Source organism: Peromyscus eremicus, chromosome 1 (genome assembly GCF_949786415.1).
Source record: "Peromyscus eremicus chromosome 1, PerEre_H2_v1, whole genome shotgun sequence".
NCBI classification, from domain to species: domain Eukaryota; kingdom Metazoa; phylum Chordata; class Mammalia; order Rodentia; family Cricetidae; genus Peromyscus; species Peromyscus eremicus.
In genome coordinates this window covers 169652311-169671040 of record NC_081416.1, presented here as the reverse complement: position 1 = coordinate 169671040, position 18730 = coordinate 169652311, and the positions used below count along the sequence as shown (strand labels likewise).

General features: G+C 51.0%; 1 protein-coding gene across 1 annotated transcript; it reads right to left on the bottom strand.

The window, feature by feature from the left end:
- Window positions 1-5260: 5260 nt before the first annotated feature.
- Window positions 5261-17171, bottom strand: LOC131895869 (poliovirus receptor-like). The gene is made up of 7 exons (XM_059246455.1): window positions 16973-17171; window positions 15265-15621; window positions 14083-14379; window positions 11859-11976; window positions 8294-8448; window positions 6965-7087; window positions 5261-5463 (listed from the first exon to the last, which is right to left on the bottom strand). Exons 1-7 carry the CDS (start codon window positions 17037-17039, stop codon window positions 5261-5263), a joined length of 1320 nt encoding a protein of 439 aa, XP_059102438.1. The 5' UTR covers window positions 17040-17171.
- Between the last annotated feature and the right edge of the window lie 1559 nt (window positions 17172-18730).

Here is an 18730-nt window from a genome sequence, read left to right as displayed (position 1 = left end):
ATCATGCCAAGCTGTTGTCCATTCAGTTTTTTTTATTAAACTAATCAGAGTAACACATCTTCACAGTACACAAAAAGATTATCCCACAACAAACATCAGAATGAATAGTTGTTTTCTAGAAGTATTTAGACCTTGAAGAAATCGTTGTAGACAAGAGTGATTGTTGTCTGTTATCTATAGAGTTCTCTTTCTGAAGGAGCTTGGCAGCCTTGGCATGGCCTTGGTCACAAGACAATTGTGGCACACCTGGATATCTTGAATTATTGGGTACTGCGAACAGTACACAATAAGGACTAAGGTTTTGGGGCTGGGATCAATGACACCTGGGTACTTTCTTCTTTAACCGATTAACTTTCTTGAGGTGCTGGTCATCCAGTACATGGTTGGCATCGTCTTCTGCTCACCTAATCAATACTTAAGTGAGTGCTTCGCTTTCATGAGAGCAAAATTTAAAATTTCGGGCCATGTCAATGGGGCAAGCTTAGACCACCTATCACTACTGAGGATTTGGCTGTTAGAACTCCTAGCCACCCCCCCAGCACCGTGCCTGCGCTGGCAAGACGCTTAGTCATTCCAAGGCCTTACTTCCTACGTAATCCGTAATCCGTGGGCTGCGTGATCACGTAATTTGCGCGCAGTGTGATCACACAATCTATGCGCATGCGTGGCGTAGCTACGTAAGCCCATATGCGCATATGCAGGGGGAACCTATAAAAAGCGGGTTCCATCTATCCCTCCCCTCTCTCCCTGCATGATCTTTCCACAGGCCTAAGCACCCCCTTCTCTTCCCCTTCCCCTAATAAACTCTTATAGTGGGCTTTGTTGTACCTCGTGGCTTTTCCTGCATGGTAAACAGCACCGCTTAATAAATAGCACTGGCGCCATTCTCTAAGTCGCTTTCTGGAGACTCTCGGTTAAGCTCTACAAGAAATCTAATACCTGAAGCAGGTTATTAGCTTAGTAAATAATGCAACTACTGACGCAGTAGTTCATGGAATTAATCCTCTACTTCCTCACCAACTACTTATCCTTCCTTTCTGTATGGTCAGGGGCTCCCCGAAGCTCCCACAACCAGGAGCAGAGGTAGCTAATAAACAGCCTAGATGACCTCTGTGCTATCTGTATGACCAAGACCACACCAGAGCGTCCCCTCCACCCTAAAGACGACACATGTACCCTATCTGCTCACATTGTGTTGGGTCCTGGTATTGCACAGATAACACCAAAAATCTAGGGACAGAAGCAACTTGTATTCATCAACACTGCAGAAAAGAAAAAATTCTGACTAGTCAGGGGTACAGAGAGTAATTTGACTCTATAGCTCCCCCGAAAGGGGCTACTAGTTTCCTTTATCAGAAAGTACATTTTGAGATTTAAAGCATCATGGTGCCACAGTATTTTGGGAGCGCAGCCTGGAGCTGATGCTAAGAGATTTATGGTATCTCAGAAGTGTTGACTTGAGCCTGAACTAGAGGATTTATGACATTCCAGGCATTTCCATGTCCTGAGACTTGGCACTGTCCCAAGGGAACCCGGGATTTATGACTTCTGATTAAAGGGTGTTAGTTCAAAATGTTTACATAGTCGTGGGTTCTATAATCATTCACTGAAGGATGGGATGTAGCCCCTCTGTGACTCCTGCATTGCCTGAATGAGTTTGTTGGGGCATATAAGCTGTAGAGGGAGAGAAGAGAACAGAAGAACAAGGAGAGAATGGATAACAAAGAAGGAAACCATCAAGAGAGTGTGTGAGCGTCTTTTTCCCTAACCCCCTCAGATAAAAGTCTAGTTCACACCAACACTGTGGATTTCCCTTTGAGGCCCTGTGCTGCCTGGAGGAGGCAGTGATACATGGCTGGCGTTTATTGCAGCCTGCACACAATAACTCCGAAATGGAACCATCCTCACCCACAGAGGAACGGGTAAAGAAAAGATGGTACGGTACACACACGGGATTTTTCAGCCAAAAAGAAAAATTAAGTTACACCATTTGCAAGACAATGGTTATAACAGCAAAGAATCGCATTGAATAAATGAGTCAGTCTCAGAAAGACGAATGCATTGTCTTTCATTTGCGGTTTACAGATTTTTTAAAAAAGGTTAAATAAAACAATGTCAGTAGTTAAGACATAAATCAGAATGGTAACTTGAGAAGACAGGGAAGGGAACAGGGGGCAGGGTATGTTTAAAACAAATAAGTTAAAATAAATTAGATCATTCTTGGTTACATAGTAAGTTTGAAGCTAGCCTGGGCTATATGAAACTCTGTCTCAAAAATATATATATAAAATCTATACAGCTTTTATAAATATATATAATTTTCTTTACTTCATCAAAAAGGAGACCAAGAAGGGTGTGGCAGTATACACCTTTTACCCCAGCACTTAGGAGGTAGAGACAGGCCGATCTCTATGACTTTGAGCCTAGCCTTGGCTACACAGTGAGACCTTGTCAAGAGAGGGGAGAGCCCTGATAAAAAGAGATTCTAAAGTTGAATCTCAGTGGCTGAAGTCTTTCATCTCCTAGAACATTCTATACGGTTCAACATGAGGTAGAGGATTTATCTTACCTACGGAAAGACTCCAGCTTTTGACCCAGTCTCTAAAACCTGTGTGTTTGCTGGTCTCTGTGTACACAGGGCTTCACTCTGTAGCCCAGGTTAGACTCAAACTTCCATTCGCCCTCCCGCTGGCTGGGGTGACAGGTGTGGGCCACCACACTGGGCTCCATGAGTGCTTTCTGACAACGTGGAATTTACTAGGGTCCTGGGAGACCCCCAAACTTGTGACGCTCACTGGGTGGCCAGTCTCTCTGGAGGCTTCTTCATTTATCTGTGTGGGGTCCGGCTGCTGAGGCGTCACGTTCCTTAGTTCTGCACCGTCACCTCGTAACATGAATCATCTTTATGTCCCCGGTACAGTTGCCGTTGCTCACAGAGGAATACTGGATGGGGACACCAAACATCAAACCTCAGTCAGGGCCTCTCTCGAATAAACAGTCTTCCCGGTGAAGGGTTCAAAGAGCAGGCCCACTTGCCCCTAAGCAGTGGCCACAGGCACACGGGCAGGGCTCAGGAGACAGGCCTGCCTCATGACCTCAGGCCTCTGGAGTCTGAGGCAGTAGGATCAAGAGTTAGAGGACAGCCTAGGATGCACTGAGAGCTGCTGTCTCAAAAACCTGAGAGAGAGCTGGATGCGACGGCACACACTGGGGTAGATAGAGGCAGGTAGACCGAGAGTTCAAGGCCAGCCTTGGCCGGACAGTGAGTTCAAAGGAGAGCCTGATCTCACAAAAAAAAAAAAAAAAGAAAAAAAAGAAAAAGAAGAAAAAGCAAAAGAAAAAGAAAAAGAACAGGGGCTGGAGAGATGGCTCAGAGATTAAGAGCACTGGCTGCTCTTCCAGAGGTCCTGAGTTCAACCCCATGGTGGCTCACAGCCATCTGTAATGAGATCTGGTGCCCTCTTCTGGTGTGCAGGTGTATATGCAGACAGAACACTGAATACATAATATAAATCTTAAAAAAAATAAAATCCCAGCACCCAGGAGGCAGAGGCAGGGGGGTCTCTGTGAGTTTGAGGCCAGCCTGGTTTACAGCGCGAGTTCCAGGGCAGCCAGGGCTACACAGAGAAATTCTTTTCTCGAAAAACAAAAAACTAAAAAGAGCAGAAAATAACAATGAAAACCAGAGTGGGGAAACCGTGTGTGCACGGTCCTGATATCCCCTCTAGAGACACACTCAGCATGTCCCAGCCTCCTCCCACCAGATCCCCACCAGATCCCATCCCTTGAAGTCTCCACTCCCTCCCAGTGGTGCACGAGCTGGGGACCTGGGGACCTGGGAAGCCCCCGGCTCCCGATGCCATGCTGCCCCCTCCCTGAGAAAGTCCCAGAAAACAGGTCTGTGCTCCACTCAGACCCCTCGGCTTCCTCCCATGTGCCTCTGTACGCACCTCTTTACTCCCTGAGGTTGTGGACCGGGGAGATCGACCTGGAGAAACAAGAGAAACGTCAGAAAGAAAGAAAGGGGCTCTGGGAATCGTGGGTGGAGAGTGTCTGGGGCTCTGGGAATCGTGGGTGGAGAGTGTCTGAGGCTCTGGGAATCGTGGGTGGAGAGTGTCTGAGGCTCCGGGAATCGTGGGTAGAGAGTGTCTGAGGCTCTGGGAATCGTGGGAAGAGAGTGTCTGAGGCTCTGGGAATCGTGGGAAGAGAGTGTCTGAGGCTCTGGGAATCGTGGGTAGAGAGTGTCTGAGGCTCTGGGAATCGTGGGTAGAGAGTGTCTGAGGCTCTGGGAATCGTGGGAAGAGAGTGTCTGAGGCTCCGGGAATCGTGGGTAGAGAGTGTCTGAGGCTCCGGGAATCGTGGGTAGAGAGTGTCTGAGGCTCTGGGAATCGTGGGTAGAGAGTGTCTGAGGCTCCGGGAATCGTGGGAAGAGAGTGTCTGAGGCTCTGGGAATCGTGGGTGGAGAGTGTCTGAGGCTCTGGGAATCGTGGGAAGAGAGTGTCTGAGGCTCTGGGAATCGTGGGTAGAGAGTGTCTGAGGCTCTGGGAATCGTGGGTAGAGAGTGTCTGAAGGTAGTCAGTCCTTATGGCCTGCATTGATGCAGGACAGGGAAGAGTCAGGTATGGTGATGCATACTTTAGAGGTAGACCAGTAATTCAAGGTCATCTCTGGTTACATACAGAATTTGAGGCCAACCTAGATTTACATGAGATCCAGTCTCAAAAAGGAAAGAAAAAAAAAAAAAAAAAAAAAAGAGGCCAGAAAGATGGCTCAGTGGTTAAGCACACTGGCTGCTCTTCCAGAGACCTGGATTCAATTCTCAGCACCCACATGGCAGCGCACAGCCACCTGTAACTCCAGCTCCACAGGATCTGACGCCCTCTTCTGGCTGCTGTGGGAACTGTGTGAGTGTGGTGCACAGACACACATGCAGACAAGTAACACCCATGTGTGTTAACAAAACAAAAGGAAACATAAAGCCAGGTGTGGTGGGGCACACCTTCAATCCCAGCACTCGGCGGGTGTGTGTGCGTGTGCGTGTGTGTGTGTGCACAGAGGCAGGCGGACCTCTGTGAGTTCAGGGTACCCTGATCGACATACTGGATTCCAGGTCAGCTTGGGCTACAGAGTGAGACCCTGTCTCAAAAACAAAATTATTTGCTCAAGGGCCCAAATTCCATCTCTGTCCTTCAGGGCCGGTGTGACCTTGGGCCTAGCGACCTAACCTCTCTGTCTCAGTCCCCTCAGCTACCTAGCGGGGTTAAGTGAAAACTATCTCCTTTGTGAGAAGGGAGCTGTGGACACTGGGGACGTGGCTGAGAACGACGTGGACAACCCCCCCTTCGGGAGCATTGATGATGATGATGACGATAATCACGGCAGCTAATGTATTCCCAGTGTGCAGCTCCCAGAGAGTAAGCGCCGCGCTGACCATGTCATCTGCACGGCACGTGTCATCCCACCCTTCTGACAGATGAGGAAACTGAGTCACAGCGAGGAAGTCATTTGCATGCGCCCCCCTTACCCCCGACATAATCACTAAAACAGGGGCTATCGTTTAGGTTAATCTTGGAGGAGGAGTGGGCTCTGCCACGTAGCCCAGGCTGGCTTCCCACTTATAATCTTCCTGCCTCCACCTCCCAAGCGCTGGGATGACAGACGCCTGTGTCACCGCGCCCATCTTAGGGTATGGCTTTTGCACGTCACCCCAAAAGACCCAGATTCAATGCAAGCTGTCAGGAGGTTGTGGAACTACAGGGGGCAGAGGCTAGTGGAAGGAAGGCAGGTCACTGGAGTGTGACCTTGAAGGAATTATTGGGACCCTGATACATCATTCTCTCCCCCTGCTTCTCCTTTTCATTGTGGTTGTGATGTTTTGTTTGTGGTTTTGGATTTTTGAGGCAAGTTCTCCTGTAGCACAGACTGACCTATGTAGCTGAGGATCCTCCTGACCCTGACAGTTCCCACCAAGCCCTCTGCACTCACAGTCCACTGGAAGAGACACTCATGTCCCCACACAGTGATCACAAGGCCTGGGCGAGGCTGGCCTGGGTGAGATTGAAGGTGGCGTTCTGTGAGCGGTCAGAGAGGGTTCTGTAGAGGGGGAGGCAGAACCAGTGTGACTGGGGGCAGTTTTGTCCCATGCTTGAGGAAAAAGCCAGTCACGAAGCAGGGCCTTCTATGACGAGAGTTACTTTGCAGCTGTGTGGCTGCAGCAGGCAGGCTGGTCACTTACAGCATACGTCCCTTCCTACACACAGCACAGGCCCCTGTGCAGACTACAGTGGCCTTCAGAGCTAGTGCTTAGAGAAAAGTGTGGTCTGTGAAAAGCGAGGGGCTAGGGGTGTGGATCAGTGGTAGAGCCCCTGCCTAGAGTCCCCCAGTGAGGGGCTGGGGGTGTGGCTCAGTGGTAGAGCCCTTGCCTAGAATCCCCCAGTGAGGGGTTGGGGGTGTGGCTCAGTGGTAGAGTCCCTGCCTAGAGTCCCCCAGTGAGGGGCTGGGGTGTGGCTCAGTGGTAGAGTCCCTGCCTAGAATCCCCCAGTGAGGGGCTGGGGGTGTGGCTCAGTGGTAGAGCCCCTGCCTAGAATCCTCCAGTGAGGGCTGGGGTGTGGCTCAGTGGTAGAGCCCCTGCCTAGAATCCCCCAGTGAGGGGCTCGGGGGCGTGGCTTAGTGGTAGAGCCCCTGCCTAGAATCCCCCAGTGAGGGGCTGGGGGTGTGGCTCAGTGGTAGAGCCCCTGTTTAACACACACAAAGCCCGGATCCCATCTCCAGTACTTCAAAACCAAAAGCAAAAGCAAAACACTAAGACTTCCTGGCTGTACTGTGGAGGAACTCCACGATGATAGGGACATGTGTTTTGTCTGTGGAATCTCTGGACCAAGGCTGCACATAGCAGGGACTCGTTTGCAGTGGCCCTGGCAAGCGGGCAGGGGAATGTATGGGGGCGGGGAGGGGGGCGACTCACCAGACTTGTGCCTCAGGTATATGAAGAAGACAGCTATGCCGATGATGCCGATGATGCCGATGCTGACGCAGATGCCGATGATGGCGCCTGTGCCTAAGCCTGAATCTGGCTGCACAGGATCCCCTGGAAAATGGGAGAGAGGTGAGACAAGTTATCCAGCTTTCATGTCACCCCTGCATCTCTGAAACAATGCCCCCACGTCCTGTGGGGAATCCCATCTCCCTCAGGCTACAGTGCTCGGGTGTTGACCACATTTTATGAGTCCTCCAGTGGGGTGTTTGTTTTGAGATGGGGGCCCCTGTAGCACAGGCTGGGCTCAAACTTGCTCTGTAGCCAAGGAGAACCCCATATGCCCATTTCTCCTCCCTCCCTCTCTCCCAGCACCTGGTAGATGGGGTGCTGCAGTTTGAACCCAGGGCCTCCTGCATGCTAAGCAAGCAGCTGAGGTTTTCATCACACTCCCTATGCCCCCCAGTCTAGCCTGGTCAATCGGAACATCCCAGTCTCCCTGGCTGCTGTTACTGGTCCAGATGTCAGATGGGACTAACATGGACCAATGAGCACCAGTTTGGGACTTGGGGTAAAGCTACTAAATGCAATGTCTTCCCTCTGAGGGAAGATCCTGCCTGATATTTAACCCAGCATAAGGAAGGCAGGGTTAGGTAATGTGGGTTGACTTTTCCAAAAAAAATTCTATTACTTGAGACAAGGTCTCACTCCGTAGCCCAGGCTGACCCAAACTGTCATTACTACTGCTTCAGCCTTCCGAGTACTGAGATTACAGCTGTGCACGCTCACACCTGGCCTCGGAGATAAGAGATGTCAAGAGAACTCCTGGGTGGTGTGGGTCTAGCACCGGATCTAACCATAACTGAAGCTGCACTTTCAACAAATTATCTTTCCAATGAAAAATGACAATGGTTGATGTGTGTGCGTTTGCGTATGTGTGCACACATGCCTGCCGTGGTGGGTAAGTGGAGGTCAGAGGACAACCTGTGGGAGGCGGGTCTCTCCTTCCACTGAGTGGGCCAGGGATTGAACTCAGGTCACCAGGCTTGGCAGCAAGCGCCTTTATCCACTAAGTCATCTCCGTGAGACCCGCCCTCCCCTTTCAGTCTTACTTGGCTCAGCTGTAGCTGGTAGAGTTACGTCCAATATGCTTGGAGAGGGCTTTCTGAGCCTTTAGGTCAGAGGTATCCCATACCTGCCCCAGCCTGGGCTGATGAAATCTGTGACCTGTAACCGCTATCATTTCAACCACACCCCCCCAGATCCACCCCTGGGGGCCATCCTGCTCTACCCTCCCCTCCTGGTCTGAGGACATCTCACCTGTAACTAGGACGGTTATTTGGCTCTGCCCAGACCCTAGGGGGTTGGTGACATTGCAAATGAAGGTCACGTTATGGAGAGTGTTCATGTCCACGGTGGTGATTAGGAGCCGATTGCCCTGGGCCTCGGTGGTATTGGGCAGAGGACCTGTGGCCCTGGGGGAGACAAAATGGTGAGCAGGCGGCCTCTGCTGATGGGGCATCCGCGGTGTGGTAGGGACACAGACCCGCTCTGGCCACATACAGGCCAGCAGACAGCAGAAATATTCATGCTTCCAGGCTCTCTTCCATACGGCCAGCAGAGGGCGCGCACGAACCCAATTCCACTTCCAGGGCTCCCAGACCCAGGCCTCACTCTCTGCGAACCCCATGTTCCATGTGATGCGTCCCTCTTTTTCAGCATCTGTTACTCTCCCCTGTGCACATTCACAGGAACCTCCTGCTCCACACACACCAACACCCCAGTTAGGCCTTTGCAGAAGCAACGGCACATGACCTTTCTCCTCCGGAAGAGCTCTGTCTGGCCTCCTTCACTCCTGTGGCCCCACTGTTTCTAAGGCAAAGGGCAAAGCAAACCCCTTTTCCTATTCCCCACCCTTGTTTTACCTATTGCAGACATTTCCCAGACATTCTTTATGAGTTTATTTTGCTTGGTGAGGCAGAGTGCTCAGAACCACTGGGACTTGGGTCAACCCTCTGCACCACGCAGGGTTGGAGGATGGGCCCTGAGAAAACACTCAAGCAGGAGTCGGGGGAAAATGGAAGTGTGGCGTTCTGAGCACTCGACCGAGATAATGTGGAAGCATTAGCCATCCATCCAACTTGACAGCCTCCCTTGGATAGTGGGTAGTTGGCAGAGCCTAAGAGTGAACGCTTTTATGTTTGTTTAGTGTTGTTTTTGAGACAGGGTCTTGCTGTGTAGCCAAGGGTGGCATGGAACCAGCAATCCTCCTGCCTCAGCCACTCAGTATGACAGACATGCACCACCATGCTCTGTGTCCCCCCCCCCGCCTTTTTTTATTGCCTTGAGGCTAGAACCCATACTAAATAAATAAATAATCACTGACCAAGGAGCCACACTCCCAGCCCCTCACTGGGGGATTCTAGGCAGGGGCTCTACCACTGAGCCACACCCCAGCCCCTCACTGGGGGATTCTAGGCAGGGGCTCTACCACTGAGCCACACCCCAGCCCCTCACTGGGGGATTCTAGGCAGGGGCTCTACCACTGAGCCACACCCCAGCCCCTCACTGGGGGATTTTAGGCAGGGGCTCTACCACTGAGCCACACCCCCAGCCCCTCGCTGGGGGATTCTAGGCAGGGGTGCTACCATTCAGTCAGGCTCCCAGTTCTACAGATCAAATCTGTGATGTCAGTTCCTTCCACTGAAAACTGGTAAATGAGTGTGGATACCCACAGACTGGCTAATGCGGTCTGGTCACCAACCACCATGGCATGATCACATGGTTAAAATAATATAAAAACAGTCTGTGTTGTATTTTTAGAAAGGCTTTCACCATGTAGACCAGGCTAGCCTTGAACTCTAGACCCACTCACCTCTGCCTGTGGAATGCTGTGGTTAAAGGCGTGTGCCACCACACCTGGCCCTAAGGACTGGTTAAATAATTGATGACACATATAGAATAGACTCTAACAACATTAAAATATGGGCAGGGTCTGGTGGCGACCCCAGGAATCCCAGCAAGCAGGAGGCTGAGGTAAACGGATTATCAATTCCTCAACCACACCTCCAGTCCCAGAACTTGGGAACCTGAAGCAGCAGGATGGCAGCGTGTTCTAGGCCAGCCATGATGAGATTGTTTCAAAAAGCAATAAATGGGGCCTGATGAGCGGAGTTCGATCCAGGACACACACGTTGGAAAGAGACAACCGACTCCTGCAAGTTGTCCTCGGACCTTCACATGTACACTGTGGCAGTGGGGGCCTGCTCTCCGCAAAATAAGTAAATAAGTGTAATAAATAGTTTTTCAAAACACCAAATTAGGTGCAGTGACATATTAGTGGGAGAATCCTTGGGTTGGATTTTGGGTTTTTTTGAGCATTCATTTGGAAAATTCCTATGACTGTATATTTGAAATTTTTCTCTACCAAGATGTTGGAGAAAACAGGGTTGTGAAACTATGTACTTTCTTAAATGTTGTTAAGATGGAGTGAAAGTTGTGGACCAGAGAAAAAGGCAGGAATGTGTGTGTGTGCGTGTGTGTGTGTGTGTGTGTGTGTGTGTGTGTGTGATTAACCAAAGACATAGTAGCTGCTCTGGGAGGTGGGCGGCTATACCCCAGTACACACACTGTTTATGCTTCTAATGGAACTGTTTGAACGTTCTAGAATGGTTGAGCCAAATTATTTTTGAAAAAACAAAAAGAAAGAAGCCTAATAAAAACTATGTTATTTATACATTTGGGCAGGTGGCAGAGAGCTTGCCTAGAATCTCCCAGGGAAGGGGCTGGGGGCGCGGCTCAGCAATAAAGTGTTTTTCTAGCGTGTATGAGACCCTGGCTTCCAGCCTGCAATGAAAAAAAAAAATCACCCTTTTCTTTTTCTTTTTTCTATTGGTGTTTTTCCTGCATGCACGTCCATGTGAGGGTATCGTAAACAAAGATGAGGTCTTAATTTATGTGGGTGCTGGGTATCAGTCTCAGGTCCTCAGGCTCGCACCGCAAGCACTTTCCTGACTGAGCCATTCCCAACACCCCTTCCCTTTTCTTACACCTTCAGCCTCTACATGCATTTGGGGCTTCTAATAGCTAACTTCTTCATCAGGGCACTGGAATAACTGGTCGGCTTCAAGGGCGGAAGGGGCGGGGCAGCTGGGATGACAGTCAGGCTTCAGGGGCGGAAGGGGCGGGGCAGTCTGGAGCCAAATGGCTGGGGAGGAAGGCAGACATCTTTGATTTGCTTCTGTGCTTTGAGGACTCACTCAGGGACTTGCCAGTATGAAGCTATTGTCCTAGCACTGTGTGACCTTTAACCTGCACAGGGAAGGGGGAATCCCGAGGAGTGTGGCATAAAAAAATCCCAGGAGAGGTAGGAGCCATGGTCTGGAGCAGTTCACCTCAAAAAATCCCCAGTCACAAGATGAAATTTTTACTGGGAATATAGAATGATTCTACCTGTTTTGTTTTTATTTTCTGTTCATTGGTGTTTTGCCTGCATGTATGTCAATGTGAGGATATCAGATCCCCTGGAACTGGAGTTATACAGACAGTTGTGAGTTGCCATGTGGGTGCTGGGAATTGAACCCAGGACCTCTGGAAAAGCAGCCAGTGCTCTTAACTTCTGGACCATCTCTCCAGCCCCTATTTATTTATTTTTGAGACAGAGTCTCACTGTGTAGCCCTGGCTGTCCTGGAACTTACTATGTAGACCAGGTAGGGCTCCAACACAGAGATCCTCCTGCCTCTGCCCCTCAAGTGCTGGGATTAAAGGTGTGCGCCACCATGCCCAGCTCTTCTTTATTGCTCCTATATTCTCCCCTCTCTCAGACCGTGGGTTCTGACCCCAGCCCTCCTCCCACACAGCCAATCCCAGGTCCCCGTCACTTACGTGCTCCATTCGTAGATGGTGGCCTCTGGTTTGCTGTGAGCATCACAGGTCAGGGCCACATCAGTGCGACCGACATACCAGTTGTTGTCATAGCCAGAGATGGACACCTCCGGTGGATCTGGAGAGAATGGACACCGAGGCTGAGATCTGGACAGCGTCTGAGGGGCCCCTCTCCTGAGCAGCAGGCAGCTTGACAGCCTTGGAGATCAGCCCATGATGGATAGGGCTGGGCATCCTTAGTCAGGGGACACAATGGGGACTTCCCACCCAGATCCTTCCTTTAACTGTTCTCCTGGAACAGGCCCTGGTTTGTCTTGGGTGTCATGTGAGCAGACCTTTTTGGACATTCCAAATATGGAGGAGCACATTCAAGGCTCTGAGAAGTCCTGGAGGAGAGAGCCCAGGGTAGGCAACAATGGGAAGGAAGGTGTAGACTCTCAAGAACGTGCATAGGAGCCAGGTATTAATCACAGCACTTGGAGGGTTGAGGCAGGAGGATGATGAGTTTGAGGGCAGCCTGGGCTACACTGGGAGATCCTATCTCAACTCGTTCCCTGAAAAGTGATCTCGAGTTGTTATTGTTGATGGGCTTGGTAGAGACAGGGTACAGGACAGTGAAGTAGATGATATTGAGTAGGAGGGTAGCTCATTCCTAGGGGAGCCAGAGCCAAAGACATTAGGGGGCAATATTAAGATAAAGTTAGTAAGACAGGTGTGTGTGTGTGTGTGTGTGTGTGTGTGTGTGTGTGAATGTACATGCAGGAGCTTAAATCCCTACAGTCCTACATGGTAACCACCATATTGGTTATAGCCATACAGACTTCAGAGGCAGCTGGTCTGAGACACACGATTCTGAAGATTTAGTCCGGCAAGAAAAATGTAAAAGGTCTCACCAAGACTGTCTGAGAAATCATTCATGTGTCAAAATGATAATCTTGGGCCAGCGAGATGGTTTAGTGGGTGCCTGTCACCTGGCCCAATGACCTGAGGTCAAGCCTCAATTCTTTTTTCTTTCTTTCTTTTTTTTTGGTTTTTCTGAGACAGGGTTTCTCTGTGTAGCTTTGGTGCCTGTCCTGGATCTCACTCTGTAGACCAGGCTGGCCTCGAACTCACAGAGATCGGCCTCCCTCTGCCTCCTGAGTGCTGGGATTAAAGGCTTGTGCCACCACCGCCCGGCTCAAGCCTCGATTCTTACACAGCGGAAGGTGAGAAGTGAGGGACTGATTTCCACACATGCACAGCACATCAATCCTAGACACATAAACACATACATACATACATACATACATACACATAATACAAATTTTTAAAAAATTAACCTTTTGGATATTTTGGATTGGGTAAAATCCATTACGAGTGTTAATTGGGTTTGGGTTTGTTTCTGAGCGTGTCATAGCCCAGCCTCAAATGATCCTCTGACCTTAGCCTCCTGAGTGCTGGGTTCCGAGTGTGCACCATCACACCAGACTTACATGGTCTCGTGTAGCCCAGGCTGGAGTTGAAGGTGCTCCTATCAAGTCCTAGGATGACTTTGAACTTCTGGTTTCCACGTCCTGAGTGCTGGGATTATAAGTGTGTGCTACCACAGCGGGCTTATGAAGTGCCGGGGTTCAAACCTACGGCTTTGTGCATGCTAGGTGAGCACTCTACCAGCTGAGCGAGATCCCTAGCCCTCCTCTAAGGCGCTGAAATAAGACGGTCATTAGGAAATCTGAAACAGACTCCCTGGCTCTGTTTATGTCGATAAATCTGCAGGTGACGATGTCGACCAGGCTAGGCAGCTAGAGGAGGTGACCCTGGGCCCACAAAGTGTGAGGCTCCACCCACAGAACACAGCTAATGACGTGGAGAGAGAGTAGACAGTCCAGAGATGAGCCTGTGTCGACAGTGCCGGGCGGTGTAGACTACCGTGGAGGACCATGTGAACACTGACGGGGGTTCAGTGTTAAACCGTGGGGCGGAGTCAACACAGCCAGCCCACGGTTGGGACAGTGGAATGTGAACGGGGCAGATTGGCATCTGGGGGAAGGGCACCGTGTTGGGCAAACAGTGGGTGTCTTAGAAAACCAGAGTAGAAAAAGTAAGAGGGTCCATGAAACAGAAACAATGACAGCTCCCCAAGCCGGTGGTCTGGGGAGCGGGTGCAGATGGTGATGAGTTTAGTATAGACAGCGCGGGGAGAGAGAGAGGCACCTGCGTTTCGTGCGCATGCGCAGACACTCACAGGGCATGGAAAGAGTCACAGTCCGCAGGTCCGGCCTAGAGAAGCTTTCATGCTCCACCCGGCAGGTGATGTTCTTGCCATCCGCCTGGCTCGAGGGCACCAAGGAGAAGACGCTGGTGACTGTGAAGGTGCCCGGCTGGGGCCCCGGCTCTGGAGTTTCATGGAAGCTTCCATTCAGGTTTGAGAGCCAGTGGATTCGCGGCGCAGGGCGGCCACCAGTGGAGATGCATTTAGCTACTTCCTGCAGCTTCCGGGTGGGAGTGGGCTTCAGGGCCTCTGCAGTGGTTGTAGGTCGGGCTATAGGAACCATTGAAGACACATCATTTCACAGGCCGTTCAGCAGCAGGAGGAAGAGGGCCCTTTACCCTCTTTTTTTTGTTGAGACAAGATCTCACTGTGTAGCCCAGGCTGGCCTTGAGCTCATGAGCTTCTAGTTTCAGGCTCCGTGGCAGTGGGCATACAGGTTCCTGACACTCCGCTTGGTGTTGAAGGGGCAATTTAAGGGTATGGGATGGCCAATTTGAAATCCTAGCTCTGGGCCGGCAAGATGGTTCAACGGATAACGGTACTTGCCGCCAAGCCTGAGAGCCTGAGTTCAATCCCCAGGACTCACAGGACAGAAGGACAATTGCTGTAGCTTGTCCTCTGACTGCCTCGTGTACATCATGACACGTGTACAGGCACACAAATCAAATATAATGAAAAAAAAAAATCTTAACTCTGTTCCTGAAGAGCCAGGTAGATGTAGACAAGTCCACGTCAAAGGGAGGTAATAAGAATACACAGGTCGTTGGGCGGCGGTGGCGCACGCCTTTAACCCCAGCACTCGGGAGGCAGAGGCAGGCGGATCTCTGTGAATTTGAAGCCAGCCTGGTCTACATACAGAGTTTCAGGTCAGCCAGGGCTACATATCGAGACCACATCTCAACAATGGTTTGGGCCTCTGGGGTGCAGTGTCTGTAATCCCAGTACTCGGGAGCAGAAACTGGAAGATCAGGAGGTCACAGTCATCCTCAGCTACATCGCAACTTGGAGGCTAGCCTGGGCTACATGGATCCTGCCTGGATCTCTTGACTCGGAGGATATGTCATGTCCCAAGGGTTGTCACCCAAGCCTTCTTGCTTTTGGCTAGCTCCCTGCTCCCCTGGCCCGGGGGTTCCATCTCCTCACCCCAACACTTACCAAGCACCTGCAGCCAGATGTTGGCACTCTTGCTGCCCGAGGGGAACGTGGCAAACTGACATTCGTAGACGCCTTCATCTTCAGCACGTAAGTGGGACATGGCCAGAGATGCGTTCCGCGAATCTCTGTCCAGCGTGGGAGCCAAGAACTTCACCCTCTCTGGGTCCGTGATGCTGGGCCCCTTCTTGGGGTGGAAGACAGCCACGGTAGAGCGGGAGCCATCCTGATTCTTTTTCATCCAGGTTACTTGGGTGACTGTTATCTCATTCTCCGTAGGCGTTAGACTACAGACCAAGGTGGTAGACTTGTCCAAGATGCCAGTCACACTGGTGAGCGCATGCACGGCTACACTGGAAGCTGCGAAACCAGTGTTATTAGTTCAATCCATTTATCTTAAAGATTTGTGTGTTAATTTGCTAGCATGTATGTATGTGCACACATGTGTGCAGTGCCCATGGAGGCCAGAAGGGGGCATCAGATTCCTCCCCTCCCCAACTTGAGTTACAGACAGTTGTGAGTCTCCATGTGGGAGCTGAGGACTGAACCCAGGTCCTCTGCAAGAGCAGTCAGTGCTCTTAACTGAGCTCCTTATTTTACATTATTATTATTATTATTATTATTATTATTATTATTATTATTATTATTATTTGAGAGAGGGCCTCAGTATATAGACCGGGCTAGCCTGGAACTCACAGAGACCTACCTATCTCTGCTTCCTAAATGCTGGGATTAAAGGCGTGTGCCACCACCCTGGGCTAGAGGCACCACCTATAAATGGGTAAATGGAGGCACAGGTTTTGCTAGGGGATCACACAGGCTTACGACGACAAAGTGGATTTGAACCTGGGCCATTCATAGTCACTCCACTAGGCCCTCTGTGAGACTCTTTTCTGCCTTTAGCCCAACACACAGTAGGCCCTCCACACTAGTTGAATACAGTGTCAGGTATCCCCGATGGCAAGGATAATGACTTCAGAGTTAAGTTCTGGGAATCCAAACACTGCCCTGATAGCCGTGAGCCACCACCTCCGGCAATACTTTCTTGAAGTTGCAGCCCTGGGCCAGCAGTTCGCCTCACCCCGAGCTCCCTGAGGTGCTACCCTCCCAAACAATGGGGCCAGTCCTTCAAGGAGCATCGCTTAGCACAGAGCTCCTGATTGCTCGTGGACAGCACCTGGACTTGCTCAGTGGTAGAGCCCCGCACCAGCGTGAGGGGCTGGTTTCAGTGTCCAACCCAGCACAAGGAATGAATGAGTCACAGGGGCCGGGAGGAGGGGGGGATGTGAGAGGGAGAGGCTATTCCTCACGGTGCCTAGCGGGTGTGGCACCAGAAAGGTTATGGGACATGAGTCACTGATTTCTTGTGTTGGGGATGGAGAGGGACATCAGGGTTTTTATTCTGGAGCCTAGGCTCGCCTGAAACTCCGGGCAAGCCTTCTGCCTCATCCTCCCCGGTACTAGGATGGCCAGCGTGCCCGATTTTTCTGGAATCTGTGTCCCGGAATCCAGACATAGGACTCTGGGCCAGGAAGAAGGGATCAGATGGCCCGGGGTGGGGTGGGGTGAGGTCCCCCCCCCCCGGTGCTCACGGGTGGTGGGGTCCCCCCCGGTGCTCACGGGTGATGGGGTCCCCCCGGTGCTCACGGGTGGGGGTGCTCACGGGTGGGGGTGCTCACGGGTGGGGGTGCTCACGGGTGGGATTACTCACCAGCTCTCCCGAGCGCGCAGCACAGCAGCAGTAGGCACAACCGTGCGGGAAGAGTGCGGAGATCCATGCGGTTCGGGAGCCGATTCAGCTCCTCCTCGGTTCACACGGACCGCGGAGGCCCTGGGACCCCCACCTAGCCGCGCTGAAGCAGCGAGATCCCACGCCAGAGCTCGAGGGGGCCAGAGGACGCGAGCTGCGGCTGGCACTGCCCAGTTAGGGCCGAGCGCGCGCAGGCGCATCCAGCCCCAACCCCGCCCCCGCTCCGGGGTGGAGCCGGAGGCCGGTCTGGAATTCCAGCGCTCAGCAAGCTGGCACTGGAGGGTCTCCCGGCTCTATCAGGTGGGTCTGGGCTAAAGTGAGAGCTTGTTTCAACCAACAATAAAAACAAAACAAAACAAAAACAGAAGAAAGAGCGGCGGCGGGGAGGGCGGGGGGAACCGAAAGGAAGCCAGGGCTCGGCTCGGGACAAGCCAGTCTCAGACAACTAGTTAAACCTAGTGTAATATAAATCTCAGCGCTTGAGAGACCCGGAGGCAGGAGGATGAGAAGTTCAGAGTCATTTTTGAACTACATAACAAGTCTGAGACCAGCCTGAGCCATATGAGATCATCCTGGATTTTTTTTTTAATTAAATAGGATAAATTAATTTTATTTTAAAAATAAAAATTAATAAAATAAATTTAAATAAAAATAGATTAAATTTAATGGGTGAAAAAAGCCTCTAATCCCAGAGCTCTGGAGGCAGGGGCCGGTAGATCTGTCAGCCTGGTCCACATAGGGTGTTCCAGGCCAGCCAGGACTACATTGTGAAACTTTGTGTCCAAAAGAAATAGGGTCTCATATAGCGCAGGCTGGCCTCAAACTGAATTCTAGGCCAGTGGTTCTCAACCTTCCTAATGCTGCGACTCCCTTAATACAGTTCCTTATATTGTGGTTGGTGACCCCCAGCCATAAAATTATTATTATTATTATTATTATTATTATTATTATTATTATTTTTGGTTTTTCGAGACAGGATTTCTCTGTGTAGCTTTGCGCCTTTCCTGGAACTCACTTGGTAGCCCAGGCTGGCCTCGAACTCACAGAGATCCACCTGGCTCTGCCTCCCGAGTGCTGGGATTAAAGGCGTGCGCCACCACCGCCCGGCTCATAAAATTATTTTTGTTGCTACTTCATAACTGTAATTTTGCCACTGTTATGAATCATAATATAAATATCTGATAGGCGACTCCCAAATGGGTCGCAACCCACAGATTGAGAACCAACCGCTGGTCTAGGCTAACCTTGAACACTGGATCTTCCTGCCATCACCCCCAAGCGCAGGAATGACAGATATGGGCCAGCCCAGGGTTATTTCTGAATGGGATTTGGCGGGGCAGGTCTCCTGGAAATCTCTGGATTTTTTCTGTGGCATTTCTGCACAGAGAGCCTGTGGCCACTGTGTTCCTCCTCCGACTATGGGGGTTTCCCTTCCCCTGGGTCTCCCCAATGCTGTGGCAGAGATGGCAGATCTTAGTGAGTTGGAGGCCAGCCTGGTCTGCCTAGTGAGTTCCAGGACAGCCAGGGCTACACAAAGAAACCCTGTCTCGAAACCCGCCCCCTCCAAAGGAAAAAGTTCTGTCAGTCCCCCACTACCCCATCCTGTAAGTAGACGTAGATAGACATCAGCATCTGGTCCTTTCCCACACAAAGGCTGCTCTGTGATTGCGTCTCTGGCCCTGCGTCTTTCTGGCTAACCTCACACATAGCTTTTGAGCT

What these genes read in the sequence shown, in the direction of transcription:
- LOC131895869 (XM_059246455.1), bottom strand. Translation starts at nt 17,039, where the DNA reads ATGGATCTCCGCACTCTTCCCGCACGGTTGTGCCTACTGCTGCTGTGC. An exon ending in CTGCGCGCTCGGGAGAGCTG is followed by an intron (nt 15,622 to 16,972) that starts GTGAGTAATCCC and finishes CTGGTTTCGCAG; the next exon opens with CTTCCAGTGTAGCCGTGCAT. An exon ending in AATAACCGTCCTAGTTACAG is followed by an intron (nt 7,088 to 8,293) that starts GTGAGATGTCCT and finishes CCCATTTTCCAG; the next exon opens with GGGATCCTGTGCAGCCAGAT.